This window comes from Styela clava, chromosome 1 (genome assembly GCF_964204865.1).
Source record: "Styela clava chromosome 1, kaStyClav1.hap1.2, whole genome shotgun sequence".
NCBI classification, from domain to species: domain Eukaryota; kingdom Metazoa; phylum Chordata; class Ascidiacea; order Stolidobranchia; family Styelidae; genus Styela; species Styela clava.
This window is the reverse complement of record NC_135250.1, coordinates 20942009-20960207: the sequence shown is the minus strand read 5'-3', so window position 1 is coordinate 20960207 and position 18199 is coordinate 20942009. Positions and strand designations below refer to the sequence as shown.

Here is an 18199-nt window from a genome sequence, read left to right as displayed (position 1 = left end):
AATTGGTAATGGGTAACATTTTTGTAGTTTTAATAGGTAGAGGTATTTTAAACTTCGCACACAAAAAAGAATAGTCAAATTAATTTTTTATTGCAGCCAAACGAGAGGCACCCAGTTTTCTTACAAAACTACCCGAATCTGTTGAAGTCGATGAAGGACAAGAAGTCACTTTCGGTTGCCAGGTTAAAGGTCATCCTCAACCACGCGTAACGTGGACACGAAATGGCCGATCACTCAGCGTTCTGAACTCAGAGACATCCTATGAAGAAGGTAGAAACATAATAACGTTATACGTGACCGCTATTTCGATAATGGTAGCTGACAATCGTAGGCTTCAATAACTCTTTTTTAAAATCCAACACAACCTATAATTTCACTGCGGAAATTGTAAGCTTAAAAGAAAATAAACATTTTTCATCTTGTGAATTCTCCAAAATCTATTTTCGAATAGCATAATATAACTTGAACAATGTCGCATTAAATTCATCGGACGTATCCAGTATAATAAAGATATGCTGAAGGCTAAAAACGTCAACAACTCAAATCTATCATCAATTTTGTCATAGGTAAAGCCAGTGTACGTATTCGTAAAGCTGGAAGCAGCGATGGAGGAAAATATGTTTGTACAGCGAGAAATTTATCTGGAGAATCAGAGTCGGTCTGTGTCGTTACGGTTTGCGCGAAACAGGAAATCAAGAAACCTAATTTTACGAAAAATCTGCAAAACCTAAATTTAGAAGAAGGAGAGGACATTAGGTTTGTGTATTTATGTTTCACAAAAATAGTGGTCAATCTTCCTATTACAAACACTCTTATTACAATTTTACCTTCTTCGTCAATTGTTTTCAATTAATCTATGTAGTGCATTGGATTAACAATACATCATTTCAGGTTAATGTGCGAAATTGCAAACACGCCTGATCTGCAGATAATATGGATGTTGGATGGTCAAAAATTAGAAGCTGAAGACGGTGATGCTTCTTATAAAGATGGAGTGGCCCGTATGGTATTAGAAGACGCCATGAAGGAAGATTCTGGAGTATATGAATGTATAGCAAAAACTAAAGGCGGGGAAACAAAGACAAGTTGCAAAGTTAATGTAGCAGGTGAGCTTTCATTTGAACTCTCTCATTTTCTTCTCTTTTTTCTTTCTTAAAGATTCTCTCGAAAAGCTCCTTATTCCCAGAATCCCTGATTCTCTCGTACTTTATTCCTTTTCTCGTTATCACTTCGCATCTGTACAAAATCTACATTTCTAACCTCGAAATTTGCAATAAAGTATGTTTATTTTAAGTCCAAACTGTCTGTTCCCTTTCCTGTAGGATTCGCTCCAATTTTGATACAAAGGTGCTACGTGGCTAAAATTTATAATATGCTAAATTCCTTTCTGTGTATTCGACCACCATTTTAGTGGCACACATTAAACTAGATCTATGTATGACGCGACTAAATTTCTACTATCTGTGCTTGTTTCAATTTTATTGTTTTCTTTTAGCTAAAAAAGTCTCGGAAGAAGGTCCTTCGTTTCCCATCCAATTAGAAGATATGACCATACAAGAAGATCAAGATATATTGTTGAAATGTCAAGTAAAAGGAAATCCGCGCCCAACGGTGAGGAAAATTACAGTTTTGAAAATGCCATTTCATTTGTCATTTTGATATTTGTCTAACACAATTGTCCCTTTTCCTTAGATTACTTGGCTTTTGGATGGTGACCCCTTGACAGATGCCGATTGTAAATATGCGGAAGATGGTCACATAGAATTATTTTTACCGGAAGCACTCCCGGAAGACGAAGGAGTTTATACTTGCATCGCTCAAAATAAACTAAAAAGGGTGATGTGCTCTTGCAAAGTAACTGTTAAAGGTATATTGATTTTTGCTCTTAGCTGTAATTGTTTATATTTTGAAATATGAGTGTTTCTTTTTTGTAAAATAAGATTTTTAACTTTTCTGGAGAAACGTTTAATCCATTCTTTTTTTTTTCTTTCCAGAACATCCTAAACCACCAAAACGAAATGTCACACCCAAAGTTGAGCCAAAAGGTTTGAAATATTTGTTTTTGATTTTCTTAGTTTATATTATTTTTTCAAACGTCCACCAATCGAGTAGTTGGTTATAACTGCTGTTTTTAGACAACCCATTACTTTGAGGCATTTTATTAAACTTCTTCATCTGACAGTAGTTTTGATTGTAGCCAAAATATGAGTCAGTATGTCGAATAAAACAGCATTCATATACTTTACTTAGAGCCCGTCAAATCTCCTGCTTCAAGCAAGAAATCTACACCTACGACAAGCATGACTCATATGAATGGAACCAATGGAACGGCCAAAGTACAAAGCAGTCATCAAGCGCAATCATCGGAAGACGAAACAACGGCTCATGATGGTCCAGATAGACCTCCAACGTTCTTGGAAGATTTGGAAGACAGAATCGTCCCAGATGGTTCGATAAACTACAGGCTAACGGCTCGTGTTGCTGGTAAGTTATCACACATTACATATGGTTAATTGCTGACAATTAACTGATTTCTTATTGCAGTTTCATGTTATTCAGGGCCGTGGAGTCGGGAGAAAATTTCAATCGTCTCCGATTCCCAGCCTCGTACTGAAAAAAATTTGACTCCGACTCCAACTCGGAAAAAATCACAAAATTAACTTTTGATACCAAAAACATTGACGTATCTATACTCCTTTTATATACCGTTAGAAAAGCTTAATAAGCTTGATATCCTTCAATTTCCCAAGAAAAATGTGTCTTTTATTGGAACAAATTATTATTTAATACCACCATTAAAAAATGAAATTCCGGTCATCAGTGAACTAAAATACTCGAACATTGGCCACAACAGGTAACACTTGATGCCCTTTGAATTTCCGAAGAAAAATTTGTCGTTTATTGGAACAAAATTTTTTTTTCAATTCCACCATTAAAAAAAATGAAATTTCGGCCTTCAGTGAACTAAAATACTTGAGCATTGGCCACAACAGGTATATTTGAGTGAAAAAACTAAACATCATATTTATCACAAAAAATCGCTCAAGATGTTGATAGAAATCACTAGAAGTTTGATTGAATAACAGTATTCACGAAAAAAGGTAATGCTGTCATCACTACCATCTCATTTGTTTTATTTTCCTTGGCAGGGTGTCCACCTCCTGTTGTTAAGTGGTTCGTTAACGACGAAGAAATTGAGGAATCAGATGATTTCAAATATGAAACAGATGCTGAGACAAGAACCCTCGTTTTTGCTGAAATTTTTCCAGAAGACAGCGGAATTTACTCTTGCGTTGCTAAAAACGCAGCAGGAGAAGCCAACGCGCAAATGAAAATGACCGTTGAAGGTATTTGTTGCTGTTTTGCCACTGTGATTCATCTTTCATCCTGTGAAGTTACACTCATATTGTGTAATATTAGAAATCTTTTGTTGCTGTCCACTTTGACTTCAATTATTGCAATATTTTCGATTTGGTTCTTATAATAGTTTTGTAATTTGGTTTGGAAAATAATGAACATGCTTTTTTAAATAATTCTAATTCACGCTAAAAATTGAAATGAATGCAGCTATTCATAATATTTATATCCGAAAGTTCATTTCCGGAAGAGGTGAAATGTCAGTTTCCAATGGTATTTTTGAGAGAATGTTCAATGTTGTCGCAAAAATAAATTTCTGACAGACTACTTGACGATAGCCTGTACCTTTAAATGCTATATAATTATACTTTATTAAAACGTCAAGTTGTTCATTTCCTTTGTAGAAATTGACGGAGATCCGCCAAATTTTATGCTGAAACCCAGACCTGTTACAGTAAACGCTGGAGAAACTGCGTTATTAACATGCAAAGTTGACGGAGAGCCTACTCCGACAGTAAAATGGTTATATTGGTACGTATTTGTCTATCATTCATATATAATTGTATACCTATAAAATAAGCGCTTTGGGAAAAACTTTCAGCAGAGAAATTTTATTGACACACCAGTACAAAACTTTGCCGAACTTATTTTCGGCTAAACCAGTACGAGTTCTATTTCTCACTCAGTTTTGCTGTCATCTGAGAGCAAATTTGTTGTGAGATAGTTTCTCTCTCTCTCAACAACACGTCTATATTATGTCAGTTTTGCTTTGTACGAATTACAAAATATCGAATACACGTAATGCACCCCTGTTACTATTCTATTGCTTGATTTTGATTGAAATTACATTCATAATTTTATATTTTAGTAATCGCCCAATTACTGGAAACGAGAGACTGAAGATCACTGCCGCAAATAGCAGCAATGGCTACACGCATTCATTAGAAATTGTTGAAACCAGAATTGAGGACGCTGGCAGATATGCAGCGTGCAGCAGGTAATATCAAATATTATGATATGTTGATTACGTCATCAATGGCGTCATATGAATTGAAGTAATTAATGCCGTACATGTTTTCAAAATTGATTCCGCTCATATATAGAGTTATGTTGGTGAAAACCATAATATGTCGTAATGTTTTTTGTTTTTGTTGCCTAGCAACCTCCTTGGTGACGTCACATGCACCGTGTCCTTGATCGTTAACGCAGCTAAAAAACAAGAGGAGAAAAAAGATTTCAGAGGAGTATTGAAGAAATCTACGTCAAAAGGCAAAATGGTTCAAGATTCCCAACCTGAACAGGTGAAATTCAAACTTTCGAATTTGATGGCTCTAAAATTTAATTCATGGCTTAAATGCCCATTTACTTTACTTCCTCGAAACTCTCATTCAGCTTTATCTTATTTTACATTGAATTATACCAAGCCAGCCATACATGGTTTGATGTAATTTCAATATTTCACGCTAAATGGGTAGGAGGCATAATTGACACTAAACTAAAAACTATGACATATAGGATGAGAGTGACGCATTTGATTAATTTTTAGTAATCATGCCCAATTAATTATGATATATACGTGGCCAATGATAATTATAAAATGACTGGCAAAAGTGATAGCTATGATTCATTCAAATTCGGCGTATTTTGTCGCGAACTCAAAAAGGCCAGAAATTGTTAATGGCAACACGGACTAATGCATATGCAATAGCATAGTAATATCATATTATATGGATGGTTGAATGATATTTACATTTTGGATAAGGACAGCGATTTGTTTTTATCAAATTAAGATTTAAATGTTACATTTGTGAGCAGTATAGCAGGGGAGAAATATGGGCTTCTTATGGAAGTTTTGTGTAAATTAAAAGCTAAGTTCACAGGAATAGGATTTATTCTACCTTGAATTTTTGACTTCGTCTTCTGAGTAAATATACAAGGAATAAGGCAAACATATATATTTTAACTGGGTAATAGATTTGAATTCAATATCAATGAAAATAAAATACTAAATTCATCTATTAGGTAGCAGAAGACGCTATGCGTCAATATCTGGCCACATTAAATAGATAGTCTGACATTGGTGTGACCCTTGGTGTCGGAACTTATTTGTTGATTTGTAGAATAGAATGGATAGTTTAACTAGTTACACACGGTGTCTGTTTGACGCAGTGCCTGAAATTGCTCTGTCTCTATTTGGAGCATATGCAATTGTGAGGATCATACTCAACTGGAAAAATGGCAACAATGTGAGAGTAAAATCTTCTTCGATGACTAGTGCCAACCTGATCATCTCTTTTTAAGCTTTTAAACTAGTTATGAACGTATTCGTGCAAGCCTTCGGTCGTTCACATGGAACAAAGTATGTTCAGCAATTCCCATTTTTTACTGGTAACAACACGAGATGTCACAGTCTGCGTCATGATTTGTCCAATTGACTTCCGTTTCAATATATAACCTATTCTGACTTGTCTATGCTATATACGCTATACAAATCAAAAATCCCCCTTTTCAATATTTTTTTCAAGGTCGATTTTCGGGGAGTTTTGAAGAAAACTGAACAACCACTCAGCCCGGAACCAACTTCATCTAAAAGAGAAGAAGAACAGCCTGATTTTAGGGAAGTTTTATCTCGACCAGTAAGAACGAAAGTACTTTCTGAAGATGAGCGTAAAAAACTTCGAGCCGAACAGAAAGATTTTCGGTCAAATTTGGTCCGAAAAGTTGGTAAGTCGATAAGTTCGGACTCATTTATATTTTGTTTCCCAATTTATAACATCCATATCACAATGAATAACCATTACAAAATATGGTTATTTTTTTCATTCTGGCAGCATCCTGTTACCATTCTATCCAGACCAGTTTTCCGACCCATGACCCCATAAAACTTCTATATTTTAGAATTGCAAAATTATGCTGCTTCCAATTGATGGCCTCTTTATCTAGCTCTTTTAACAATATTTATACAAACAATTTTAAGTTAAAAGCCACTCGAATTGATTATAACTAATTCCTCATTGGTCTATCATGACTATTACTCTTTGACGGCTACAGTTTTATATATCGGATTTTGTGTTTACAGAAACCAAGCAAGTGACCAATGACGCAATTAAAGTGAAACAGGCCGAACAGAAAGACTTCAGAGACGAAGCTTTGAAGACCAAAGTTAGAACAAAAGCCTACGAAGAGGACAAAATAAAATCTAAAATGGCGGAACAGAAAGATTTTAGAGGCGAAGCACTCAAAACCAAAGTCGTAACTAAAGCCTACAAAGAAGAAAACACTAAGGTATTTTCATTATGACGTCAGAACATGACATGAAGACAATGAGTCAAACAGTTCTCTCAATACAAGACATGTAGCCATGAATAATACCAGCAAAAAAATTGTATAGTTCACTTAGACTTCTACAGTAATTATAATTGGTTAAAGTTTAAATGTGAATTATCTCTGGCCATATGGTTGGCGCATATGTTTCATGTTGATCAAGCTCCATTGACATTGCAATTTATTTACTTTTATATTATATCATCAAATTATTTTCTATATCGACTATAATCACATCAAATCTTAAGTTATGACGTAACAACCGGAAATTCGTGTGCTCTATATTATTTGATAAATATCTTTATTATATCACAATAGCGAGTATGCACTTGTCTATTGATAAAGCGCGGGTAAAGCATATCCGTATGTTGTAAATAGCAATTTCAAAGATATTACACAATTATAGATGAAACGAGCGGAACAAGTCGATTTCCGAGAAGTACTTTCTCCTTCGAAGCGTCACACAAGCAAAGATGACCCGGAAGTAGACACGGAAGAAACGAAAAGTTTTGAACTTCCTGCTGCTCCCGCCAAAATGAAAATCAAAATGGATCATACTACCGTAGCAACTAGACGAACAAGAACTAGAGGTGCAGAACCTACGACAAGGAGAACAAAAGCTGAGCGGGAAGAACCGAAAGGGAAAGCACCTGAGTTTTTAAAAGCTCTGAAAAACGTCACGGTTGGTTGGTTTATATTAGTTTTTTCATTTAAACTCGCTCCGAGTGAGGCTCTGACAGAGTAAGTCCAAGAATTGCGAAAATAGCGTTTAGATTTTCATTTTAATAAAGTTGCAAAATGTATCACGGTATTTATGTATCAATTACACCATACACCACTTGCATATTACATTTTTATATTTACACCACTTGTGCCACTCTCAGTTCTGCCTGTTTGTATCATTTTTTTTTCCAACAAAATTCAAAATATGATTCAAATCGAAACATTTTTGAAGATTATTTTTCCTGCTACAGAACCATTTTCATAATAAAACATTCACTTTTGGGGAGTGTGTGGTATATTACATGATTTTTTGTAAAATGTATTTATTAAAAATAAATTATTCAAATTAAAAATTAATTGCAATTTCGAATCCTTTATAATACACTGTTTGTCAATTATGTTTGTATTTATTTATTTTTATTTTTTTTCAGGTGAATGACTCTGAACCATTTGAATTAGTCTGTCGAGTTATTGGAGATCCAACGCCAAACGTAACTTGGTTTTTGGAAGACGAGGAAATACAAGCTGACAATGACATTTCGATTACCAGGAATGGTATGAGAATTATATCTGTAATAAAATCCCACGCCATCTCTAGGAAAAAACACTAATGAAAACAAAATAAAGACAGAGTTATGTGATTTTCGCATAAATTCTGGAAGGATAATTAATTACCAACAAATATTAATCGAAATACAAAATTGAGTCAATTATTTATAATCATGCTTGAAATTCTATCTGAGTAAAAATTGTCTAAGCTGCTGCTTATTTTTCAATTGTTACGTCATTGTAGTCTTTTTCCGGATTAGTCCTCGTGAGATTTAACGAAGAAGTTGATGCCAGGATAAACATGCATTCGAGATCAATCGCCAAAGTTTTTGAAGATAGCCATAAAAATATTTTTATGTAACCTTTTGTGTTTATTTAGGGCGCTTTTGTACAAAACATTTATCAGGTTCAGATTGACTCTGGGTTCACAAAAATATAACTGTTTATGTTCTCTAGAATTGCCGCCGAACATTAACTTAATTACTAATATTAATTCCAGGTACAAATACTACGGAAGTCACTTGGTTAGTCCCCGAACTCGTGTAATAGAACTAAAATGAATTTAATTAGAATGAAATTATGCCCTAACCCTAACCTGGTACACACACTACGTTCTGGTGTCCGCCCAATTTTCTCCTATGTTTGTAGGGTGCTGTTATGAACATGTATACTTATTTATTTACAGGTGATGAGTGCAAGGTACAAGTCCCTGAAAGCTTCCCAGATGACGATGGAATATATGAATGCCGGGCGGAAAACGAATATGGCGTTGTCAAATGCTCAGCTCGCGTCACCGTGATTTCTGACGGTGAGTTAGAGTGTGGCCAGGACGCCTGAGTGTGTGTCGAATGAACCGGACCGTCATCGTCGTCATCTACGCCTAAACAGAGCGTTGTCTTTGTAGGAAGAACCATTCCGCAGAAGGGACATGCTAACAATTACAAAAAATGAACGAATGAATTAACTTCTCTATCTACATTGCATATAAAAGTTACTGAGGGCTTTTTATGCTCAACAACTGACCTTCTACTGACGTCTCGTGTCATTCCATGCACACCCAGTGCGGCCAATTTCTCTTTAACCTATAACCTAGCCTACACTGTTACTAAAATCAGTATATTAACCGGTATTTTTCTGTGATTTAAAAAATATTAACTCGGTTGGAAACTTGAATAATACCACCGAGCGTATCAGTTATTTATTTCTGGTCCAGATATGATTTATGGTTGACAAAATTTTATCACGAAATATTACGGAAAAAATCCAGTTAATTTACTGCACTTACTAACAGTGAAATTGTGGCACGCATGCTTACTCTGATAAACTTAATCTGAATGGAACTGATAAGCTTTGGACAGTGCTTGTTGAGAAGAGCAGAACGTCGTTACTGAGTATTTGGATACAATATGTATGAACAAAGTGACAATACCAGAGGGGCAGGCATGTCACAGACGTTGCACAGCGGAGTAATAACTCGCCTTTTTGGTTGAAATCAGGAACAAACTGTTTATCTTATCTATATATTTTATCAGTGTTCTTATCAGTATCCGCGGTGTTACATCGGTGGCATTTTAAGTAAACCAAACTTAATCAGATTAAAGAACAAAAATGAAATGAAAATGGCCGAGATCGAAATTTTTAACCGCAATAGCTTTTTTATGCTTTCGCAAAAATTTTACCTGCCTTACCAGCATTATTTCATATGAGTGGCGTGTGATATTCATATAATTATAAAAATAAGCAATTGAATATATTTACCTATCATGGGCGAATAAAAAAATTAAAAATTTGGGTTTTATTGGCTGATAGCTGTAGATCACAATAAAAAAAGTCGGTAATACGTTATATTTAGATTGTTTGGGTGGGTATTTCTCCCGTCGGTACTCTGCAATACTGACAAGTTAAAACGAAAAATGTATTACATTAACCATCAGTCTAAATTCAAGCATGTTTACATTAAATATTAGTTTGGGATTTTAAAGCTAAATTATCAGAGAAAAGCTTTTCAAACGACCTTTGGGCAAATCAAGGGGGGAAATGATATGGACTTTTCGTGACGCAAAAAATTACTATAAAATGGGGTGCCTATATTTTTGGTTGCTTTTTAATATTTGACTTGACGGACGTGCCTTTATTCAGCAGTATATGTACGGATTGTTGCAATTATTCTAATTATAAATACTTTACTTCTGGGTGGCTTTTGTATTTTTCCATTATATATATATATAAACATACAATTTAAGTTGAATATGAGTGCTAACGCCAAACGACCATGTTTGCCATTTTGTATCCAAGTCAATCCGTTGTATGCAGTTATGTTTATCAAGCAAAATCATCGTCATGGTTACTGACCGAATTACTATTAAAAATACCAATAACAATAACCATAATGTCATTTCACTTTTTTTTTAATTGTTATACTCTGTATTGTTTTGTATTATAAGTAATTAAGAAGTATTTAAGTAGTAATTGTGGGTTCGACTGCCCCATTGCCAAGCATGTTTTTGATGTATGTGGAATAATGGCGCGTTTTTCGTAGAATGTAAAAAGCAGTAAAATGATGGGTTACTGTGAAAAGTTGGTAAATTTCACCATTTTTGTATTACTATTTGTGTTAGCTAATTGAGATGCAAAGCTTATGTTGGTAATTCAACGAAGCGACTAACACGCGAAAATATATTATAATTCTGTATAATATTCACAAGAAATCGTCTTGTATTTATGTGCAAAAGCACGACTAACTGAACTGGGACAAGGAGGCAGCAGTAGACATAGTTTATAGAACAACGAAAAAAAATTGAGGTACGATTCTATATGTCAGATGGATTCAATATGGCGTCGGTGACTTGGAGTAGGTTACTTTCTACTCTGTCATGGGTACTAGGAACCCAGCCAAGGTGACGCAGAACTAAGTAAATTAAGACCTCTTTTATCGTATATGTAAAAATGTAACTTTTTCAACCAGGGCCTGTTCATGCTTTTTATAAGCACTTAAGTTTTTGGTGCCCTATCACTAAACAAGAGAGCGGTGCTCAAATATATGGACACAAAGGTCAAAACGAAGTAGTGCGGGTATGTAATCTGTCCTAGTAGACTACCGGTACCGCGCGGCCTCATGACATACGCGAACGCGGAACCACCACGACGTGCGCAATTTTTGATGACGTCATCGCGCACAAAAAGAGAAGCAAAAAATATAATCTTTAACCACTAAAAATTTCAAACCAATTGGCCCAGTAGTTAATGTGAAAAGCGATTTTTTTTTACAAGAAAAAAAAGAAAAGAAATACTTACAAAAACAACAACATAATATTAATAATCACAAAACGACCCATAAGTACACTTCGCGTCCAAACATAATAATAATGGAACTGGTATTCTATGGTATCTGAAATTGAATAAGTAAGTTTCAATATTCATTACTAATTGAAGGTCAAGTTACGATTAATTTGCATGTTTTTTTGGATGATACATGAACTTTATTTCGACCGGTCTGTGTTGTCTGACCAACTCGAATTGTTTCGCAGTGTTGCCAGATTTCCGAGACCAGTAAGGCAGTGTTGCCAGATTTACAAGACCTTGAAGGAAGTATTACCCGATTTTTTTTTTTAAATTACTGTGGATGTTAAATAGCATCAAACTGTATAACCCATCGTAATATTAAAGTAAACTTTATATTAAAAACCCTTAGTCTTCTGTAACCTTCCCATTGCAAATCGCTCAATAATCAAATAAGAATTCTTTCTAACGTTATTGCCCCAGCATAATGCTCTTGCTTTTCAAATGGGTCACTTATTGTTATTCGCAGGTTATCTCCGAAATGTTTCCCGGAAGCAGATAACAACATCCCAAATAATACGGCTCATCTAGGCTTCCAATGACGCAAAAACTCGTAAAATTAAACGACGGAAGTAATATGCAGCACTTCATGAAATTTTGAATTGCCATTTATATACAGTCATCGTTTTAGTCAACGCATGTAAACACATATGCTTTCTTGGGCATGCGACATGCTATCTATACGTAACCTGCTGGAACTAGCTAACGAGTTTAAAGTAACAAGGACCAGTATCTGGCGATTATGACTAAATGTAAAAAGTTTTATTGGTGTTATAACAGCACAGTAAATAAAAAATGCGTTTGATGAGTTAAATGAGATTTTCCAACAAAATTTAGAATTTTAATTCACAGTCGATTGGTTGAATCAGAAGTATAGTAATTATAAGATGAAGTGCAATTATATTTTGCATTGTGAAATATAATTCGTCAAAGGTGGCCTAATGAATTCTTGCCCCATTCGGCGCGAAAATCTGAAGCTATCTTGGCAATTAAACCGCATTTTGCAGGCTGCGGCCATGGTCGAAAATTATCTACAATCGAATGTGAAAAATCGAGGCTAGAGCTAGCGGTTATTATTATTATAATTCGAATTGACATTTTCAGCTCTACCGACGTGTTACCTGCTTCAGTGATCGAATGAATATAAACCCGTACCACATATACATACCATATATACAGGAAGTCGACTACGCTTCCTAGATCCATTGTTAGAGTGCAGTTCATTACGTAGTGAACCTTGCAGTATGGTCAGCATCTTAAATATTGTGATATACTTATTTGCATGCAATGAGGCAGGTAGAATACGCAGTTAATATGGAGGTAGTCTGTGACAGAGGAAGGTGTTTTGAGTATATCACAAGCAACCTCAAGTTTTTCTTGCTGCTATGTTCTAATTTATATGCACATTTAAAGATGAACGAGTAAAATAACTGGCAGGGGTAATTAATATAAGATTCGCTTTATCTTTATCGTAATGTTAAAATTGATTCGATAACCAAGATCATTACTAGCGAATATGATAGTGTTACAAGGCTCATAATCTTAGCTAATATCTTTGCATTATGGGATAGGAAAACACTCTTATGTCCCACAAATTTCAAAACTTTTATCAAATTTGAACAAATAGGTTGTTAATGGGCAATGCATGAGCTAAAATTGATTCTTTTACATTTTTAAAAATCAGAAGTTTGATAAATTATGTGGCAGCTCGTTGCAATGCAAATTAAAATTGAAGCATCTTTATTTGATTCTATGCTTTTCGATAGAATTCACGTTTGCAGATTATTCCAAAACACCCAAATGACAGGGACAAGAACTGAAATATTAGAGTAGAAATGTCAACCCTATTCATTCAATAAGCTTGTTGGCATATAAGGCAAATCAAATGAAACAATTGGATTTTGAGTTTTAAATTCTCAGAGGACACCATCTTACTTATTATGTTTTGACTAAATAGTGTACTGCAAAAATCCCAAACTTAATCAACCTATACGAGACCACCGAGTCGTGTGTCGAAATTGCTTTTATTATTAATATGTACCATCCTATATAACAAACATAATAAATCAAGTGTGAAAATGCATACAGGGAACTTCATAGTCGTTTGTGATTCGCATTTGCTAGTGTAAACTTTGAGTGTGAGTAATGGTTCACCTCCAATGCTCACTATACAGCATTGTTGATTTGCATTTTTATACGTATGAATTGCAGCGATCTACCGCAGGTACCGCCAATAGCACGCGGAAGAGAAGTGTATGAACGTGCAATATTATATTCTGCATATGTTCACTTTCAGTTAGGCGATGAGTAAGATACTACAGTGATTAAACTATTAAGCGTTACTTTAAAATGATGTCGTCCGTGGCCTATGAGGCAAAGTGCCTGCTATTGCTTACTTGGATTTGAGGATTAGATTTCATAATTGCAAAATAAACTAAAATGATGGGTGCCAATCTTTTCGAAAAGTTATCACTGAGCGAAAAAACTGCCATTATGGCGGTTTTATCGCGCGATCGACATTTGCGAGAGACTGAAGAGGAGAGAGTAACGAAACTGCGAATCGATCTTGCCCGTGAACGTCGAGAAGGGGCGTTGATCCCCGGACGAGATGCAACACCGAAGAAAAGAGTTTGTGCGCGCTGCAAGGGAGAAGTCAGCTTCATTGGCGTGGAAAGGTGCCCAGCCTGTAAGCATGTCGTCTGCAAAAAGTGCCGCGTTTATAAGCTGGCGGCCGTTTCAAATTCACCGTTGGTTTCTGAAAGAGACCCAAAGGCGACAGAAGGCGATACTAACGTTACTATTGCTGAAAAAGATCAGGGATTGACTGCGGTAGTTCGAAGCGCTTCCTCGGCGAGTTATCCTTCAGATTTAAATCCATTCGAACCAAATCATAAAAGAGAAAACAATGCTAATAACGGCTATGGTAATCCATTCGAAGATAACCAAGCTAGAGAAAATGACTCCGCCAACGGATATGGTAATCCATTCAACAACAGGACTTTAAACTCTGAAGATGAAGAAGAACACCTACCCACGATAGAATGTGAGGTCATTGATGACGTACCATTAAAATATAACGAAAATTTGGGAAAATCCCTAGTTGGAGGAGATATTGGTACCATTCCTCTAGTATCAAGCGTAAGTGTGCCAAATGGAGACTGCCACGAAGTATATACACACGATTCTGGTTTCAGAAGATTTTCTGATATAACTTATATGCGTAAAAAACGAAGAGACTTTAGAGAAAAAGCCATGTTCAATTATAGAAATAACGGTTGTAATTTTCCCAACTTCAATGTTGGCAATCACGGCCTACTGACTTCCACTCCGCGTCGAGATTATAGTCAGCAGTTGCCAACTATAAACGTATCTGATGACCAATATGCATTTTCTGATTCAAGTGCGTATATGACTGCTAATGTTTCTTCTCCTTCGCACAAATCCGAACTTGGAGGTTTGTCAAAAAAATCTAATTCCACGGGATATCTCACGGCGCTGGGCGATTTCAATGAAAAGGAAGCTATCGATTTCCTACTACAAATTGGAACTACCCCAAACATCAAATCAGAAAAATCTCCAACGAAAAATATAGTACAAGATATTGACGTTATAAAGAAGACGTTGCAAAATCACAAATCCGTAGTTCGTGATGAAACTATATATTTGTCAGAATCAAATTCTACGTTGTATAATAAAGAGGAGTATCGGCACACTACTCCAATGTTTGAAGATACTTTACAGGATAGTTCAATTTTGAAAAATAACGAAACCGAGACCGACACAATAGAAAATAAACCAAATTTGCGAGTGGATAAACAGACAAAATTCTCATCCATAATGTCGTCGACGTTTTCTGTTTTTGAAAATATGGCAAAAGATTTGAAAATTGCCTCTAATAAAATAACAAACGAAACGCCACAGAAGAAAGCATTTCCTGGGGCATTCACTACCTCAACTCCAAAACCAAAAACGGTGGATGTGGTGTCAAAGTTCAAGGATCTTTTTACACTAAATACCCCGTTGCTAGAAAGGCCGTTAAATAAACCCGACATTACAAAAAAATACGGAAGTGCGGCAAAATTGTTTCAAATGGCTTCGAATAGGTCTGTTCCAAAAGAAGACGAAATGCTAAAACAGGACATATCGCTTTATACTTTGAATAGCCCAGTAAATATAACCCCTGTAAAACGCGAGATGTCGATTGAAACACAAGAAATGGCAATAAGAGACGAATCCGACAGAGGAGGCTACCTTAACCCTCGCCTGCACCATTCAAACCCCACCTCTCCGTATCGCAGAAAAGATCTTATGTATTCTACCAGCACTGACGACGTTACAGGGTTCATTTCTGAGTTTAGTGGGGCAACAGACGAAGATCTTCATCGTCCAAAAGAGTCATCATCTTCTAATGCACCGTCGACGTCAAGTTCCGAGGAATATTTTTATTATCACGCGTCGAGGCGAAGAAATCGTTACGCAAAGTCAATTAACAACGAAAAACAATTAAATGTGTCTAGTAGAAAGGACAGTGGGTATTCCACACATGAAAATTATTTGAAAGCAAAGCGAAGGAGTAAATATATGAGAGCAACTCGTTTATCACGTAGGGCCCGGGAGAGAGAACGTAGCTTACGCAGACTAGGTAAAAGGTCAATAAGAGAACGTCTTTACAACGAAGCAAAAAGGCGCCATTCGTCATCTGGCGATTTGAGTGAAAGCGAAAATGGGAAATTTCTACAAAGGGTCAGAAGTACTACTTTACCGAGTTATTCAGATCCTCCAATTTTACTAGACGCTAAATCGACTGCCACTGTTACGCCAAATGTACAGAGCGATAGTAATATAATAGATCTTGACAGGTCTGAATCAAAAAAAGACAAAAGTGTAAATGTACCGGACCTAAGTCAACATACCTCGCTTAATAGACCACGAAAAGTTTTAAACGCAAAGCTTTTATTTGAGAAATTGAAAAGAAAAGTAAATCCCACGTCAAGAGATCGTAATCGTGAATGGCTATGTAAAGTTTGTGAAAAAACAATCGACGTTAAAAAGAAATCCGGGGACTGGTTTTACGTCAACACTCGACCAGAAGTTTTACATTTCAAAGAACATTTGATCACTTCAAAACGGAAACTGTCAGGCGATATACCTGCTGTACCTTTACGTATTATAGAAAGACTTCCATTACAGCCGTCACCTTTGGCAGTAGATTCAGTGCCGGTAGCGTCAAAAATTGCTAAGGAGTTGTCTTCGTCTTCCCTTGCACCTCCAGCAATTAGCCGAGCGAGGTCTAGTACCTTGCCTTGTGAGTTTGATTGTATTGATGCCAGATTTTCTGGTAGAGACAGGTCACCTTCTTCGGCGTCTTTGGCAGGGCGGAATTCTGTAGATATGTCTCAAATGGAAGCGCATTTGCAGAGACAGAGAATGAGAATGGGAAGAAAGTCAATTGCTGAAGTTTTACACGGAACTTTGTTGTTTCATGTTCCAGGTGTTTTAACGATGTTATTTGGTTTCACCAAACAATTTTATATTGTTATTTGTTGTGGATAGCCATTTTAAGTTACAGATATTAGCCTATATTTTCTTTCTATCTCATCAACATTTTTAGATACATCTATTGAGAGCCCAATATCAAAACTATATCAAGTATATATGTAAATTTGATGGTGTATTAGGAGAGCCTTTATAAAGTTCCTTGCTGAAACCTTCTTTTTTCGTACATGACGTCTATCTATCGAATGGACATTCGCGAACTAGTTCGCTTCTTCTGTTATCTGTCCACATTTTTTAAAGTTCAATCTTAAAATTTCTCTGCTCGTATCGACGTGAAAGCAAAATAAATATTGTTCTATATTTCTTGTTATAAATGTTTAATCCATCTACATTCAGACCCCCATACTGGCGGATCTGCTCCTCAATTTGTCAAGAAACAAACTTCAGTTACAGAGATCGTACCTGCTTGTATAAAAGACGGTCCGAAGGACACAGTCATTATACGTGGACATCCTGTCAGTCTGGTCTGTGCGTTAGGCGGAACACCACCACTAAAGTCTGTATGGCGAAAGGGTAAAAATGAAGTGAGTTAAAAGTCAAAAATGGTTATTATTACATTTGACAGTTTTGCCCTGTTTATAGGAAGATCACAAGCATGGTGATTGCTCTTTAAACCGGCCTTTGAAAATCTATTATTTAAATCTTAATTTTATGCTGAAAAGTTTTTTGGACTCGAATGATTACATTCAAGAATATTCTGTAGAAATTTTTATTCATCTTAAAACATTATAATCGAACTGTTTTTCGAGAAAAAAAAGCTATAACAGATAATAAATAGATTTCTATCAATAAAATCGACTTCTGTACCTGTTTTTTTTATAATAACTAGGAAATGCAACTTGATTGGCATATTTTTAACTATGTCTTATATTCAGATCAAATCGAGCAGTCAATGTAGTATTGACGTCACAAATACAAGTGCAGCTTTGACTATACGTAGCGGAGAAAAAGACGATTCGGGGTGCTATACCCTTCAAGTCAAAAACTCAGCAGGAGTAGACCAGTTTTCGGTCAATGTGTCTATAGTGGGTAAGAAAGAAATCGGTAACATTTAAAACCGGATATTCCTAGTTTAACCCCCATTAGATGATGCATTGATAAATGAATGGCGATATCTTATCTAAATTTCACTTTTTTGTTTGGATCGAATGCGTTTTGATAATGTTAAATGGGATTAATGTGTGTACTTTCGTATTACTATCTATAACGCGTGGTTTTGTTGGGAAATTTCAGCTGGAATAATTTAAAAAAATACCTGATCATGCCCAAGAAACGCTCCATTGAGAGTTGAAACTGAAATTGTACAAATTAGTAACAACATGAATAATTGAGAATATTGAAAGTTGAAACG

General features: G+C 35.7%; 1 protein-coding gene across 6 annotated transcripts in view; it reads left to right on the top strand.

Annotated features, from left to right (window-relative positions):
- The window catches only part of LOC120341953 (uncharacterized), a 130938-nt gene that overhangs the window by 48743 nt on the left and 63996 nt on the right, over positions 1-18199 (top strand). For 4 of the 6 annotated variants that reach the window (XM_078111550.1, XM_078111556.1, XM_078111561.1 and 1 more), the window contains 18 exons: positions 97-270; positions 567-756; positions 892-1106; positions 1496-1611; positions 1693-1867; positions 1995-2045; positions 2251-2484; positions 3150-3347; positions 3762-3888; positions 4226-4354; positions 4517-4658; positions 5883-6081; positions 6437-6642; positions 7088-7363; positions 7836-7959; positions 8639-8761; positions 17185-17372; positions 17724-17877. In XM_078111550.1, coding sequence (XP_077967676.1) covers positions 97-270; positions 567-756; positions 892-1106; positions 1496-1611; positions 1693-1867; positions 1995-2045; positions 2251-2484; positions 3150-3347; positions 3762-3888; positions 4226-4354; positions 4517-4658; positions 5883-6081; positions 6437-6642; positions 7088-7363; positions 7836-7959; positions 8639-8761; positions 17185-17372; positions 17724-17877 — 3021 coding nt within the window. Of the gene's footprint in view, positions 1-96; positions 271-566; positions 757-891; positions 1107-1495; positions 1612-1692; positions 1868-1994; positions 2046-2250; positions 2485-3149; positions 3348-3761; positions 3889-4225; positions 4355-4516; positions 4659-4683; positions 5604-5882; positions 6082-6436; positions 6643-7087; positions 7364-7835; positions 7960-8638; positions 8762-11312; positions 16784-17184; positions 17373-17723; positions 17878-18199 lie in introns of those variants that run through there. The other 2 variants (XM_078111571.1, XM_078111568.1) reach the window with 2 other exon arrangements.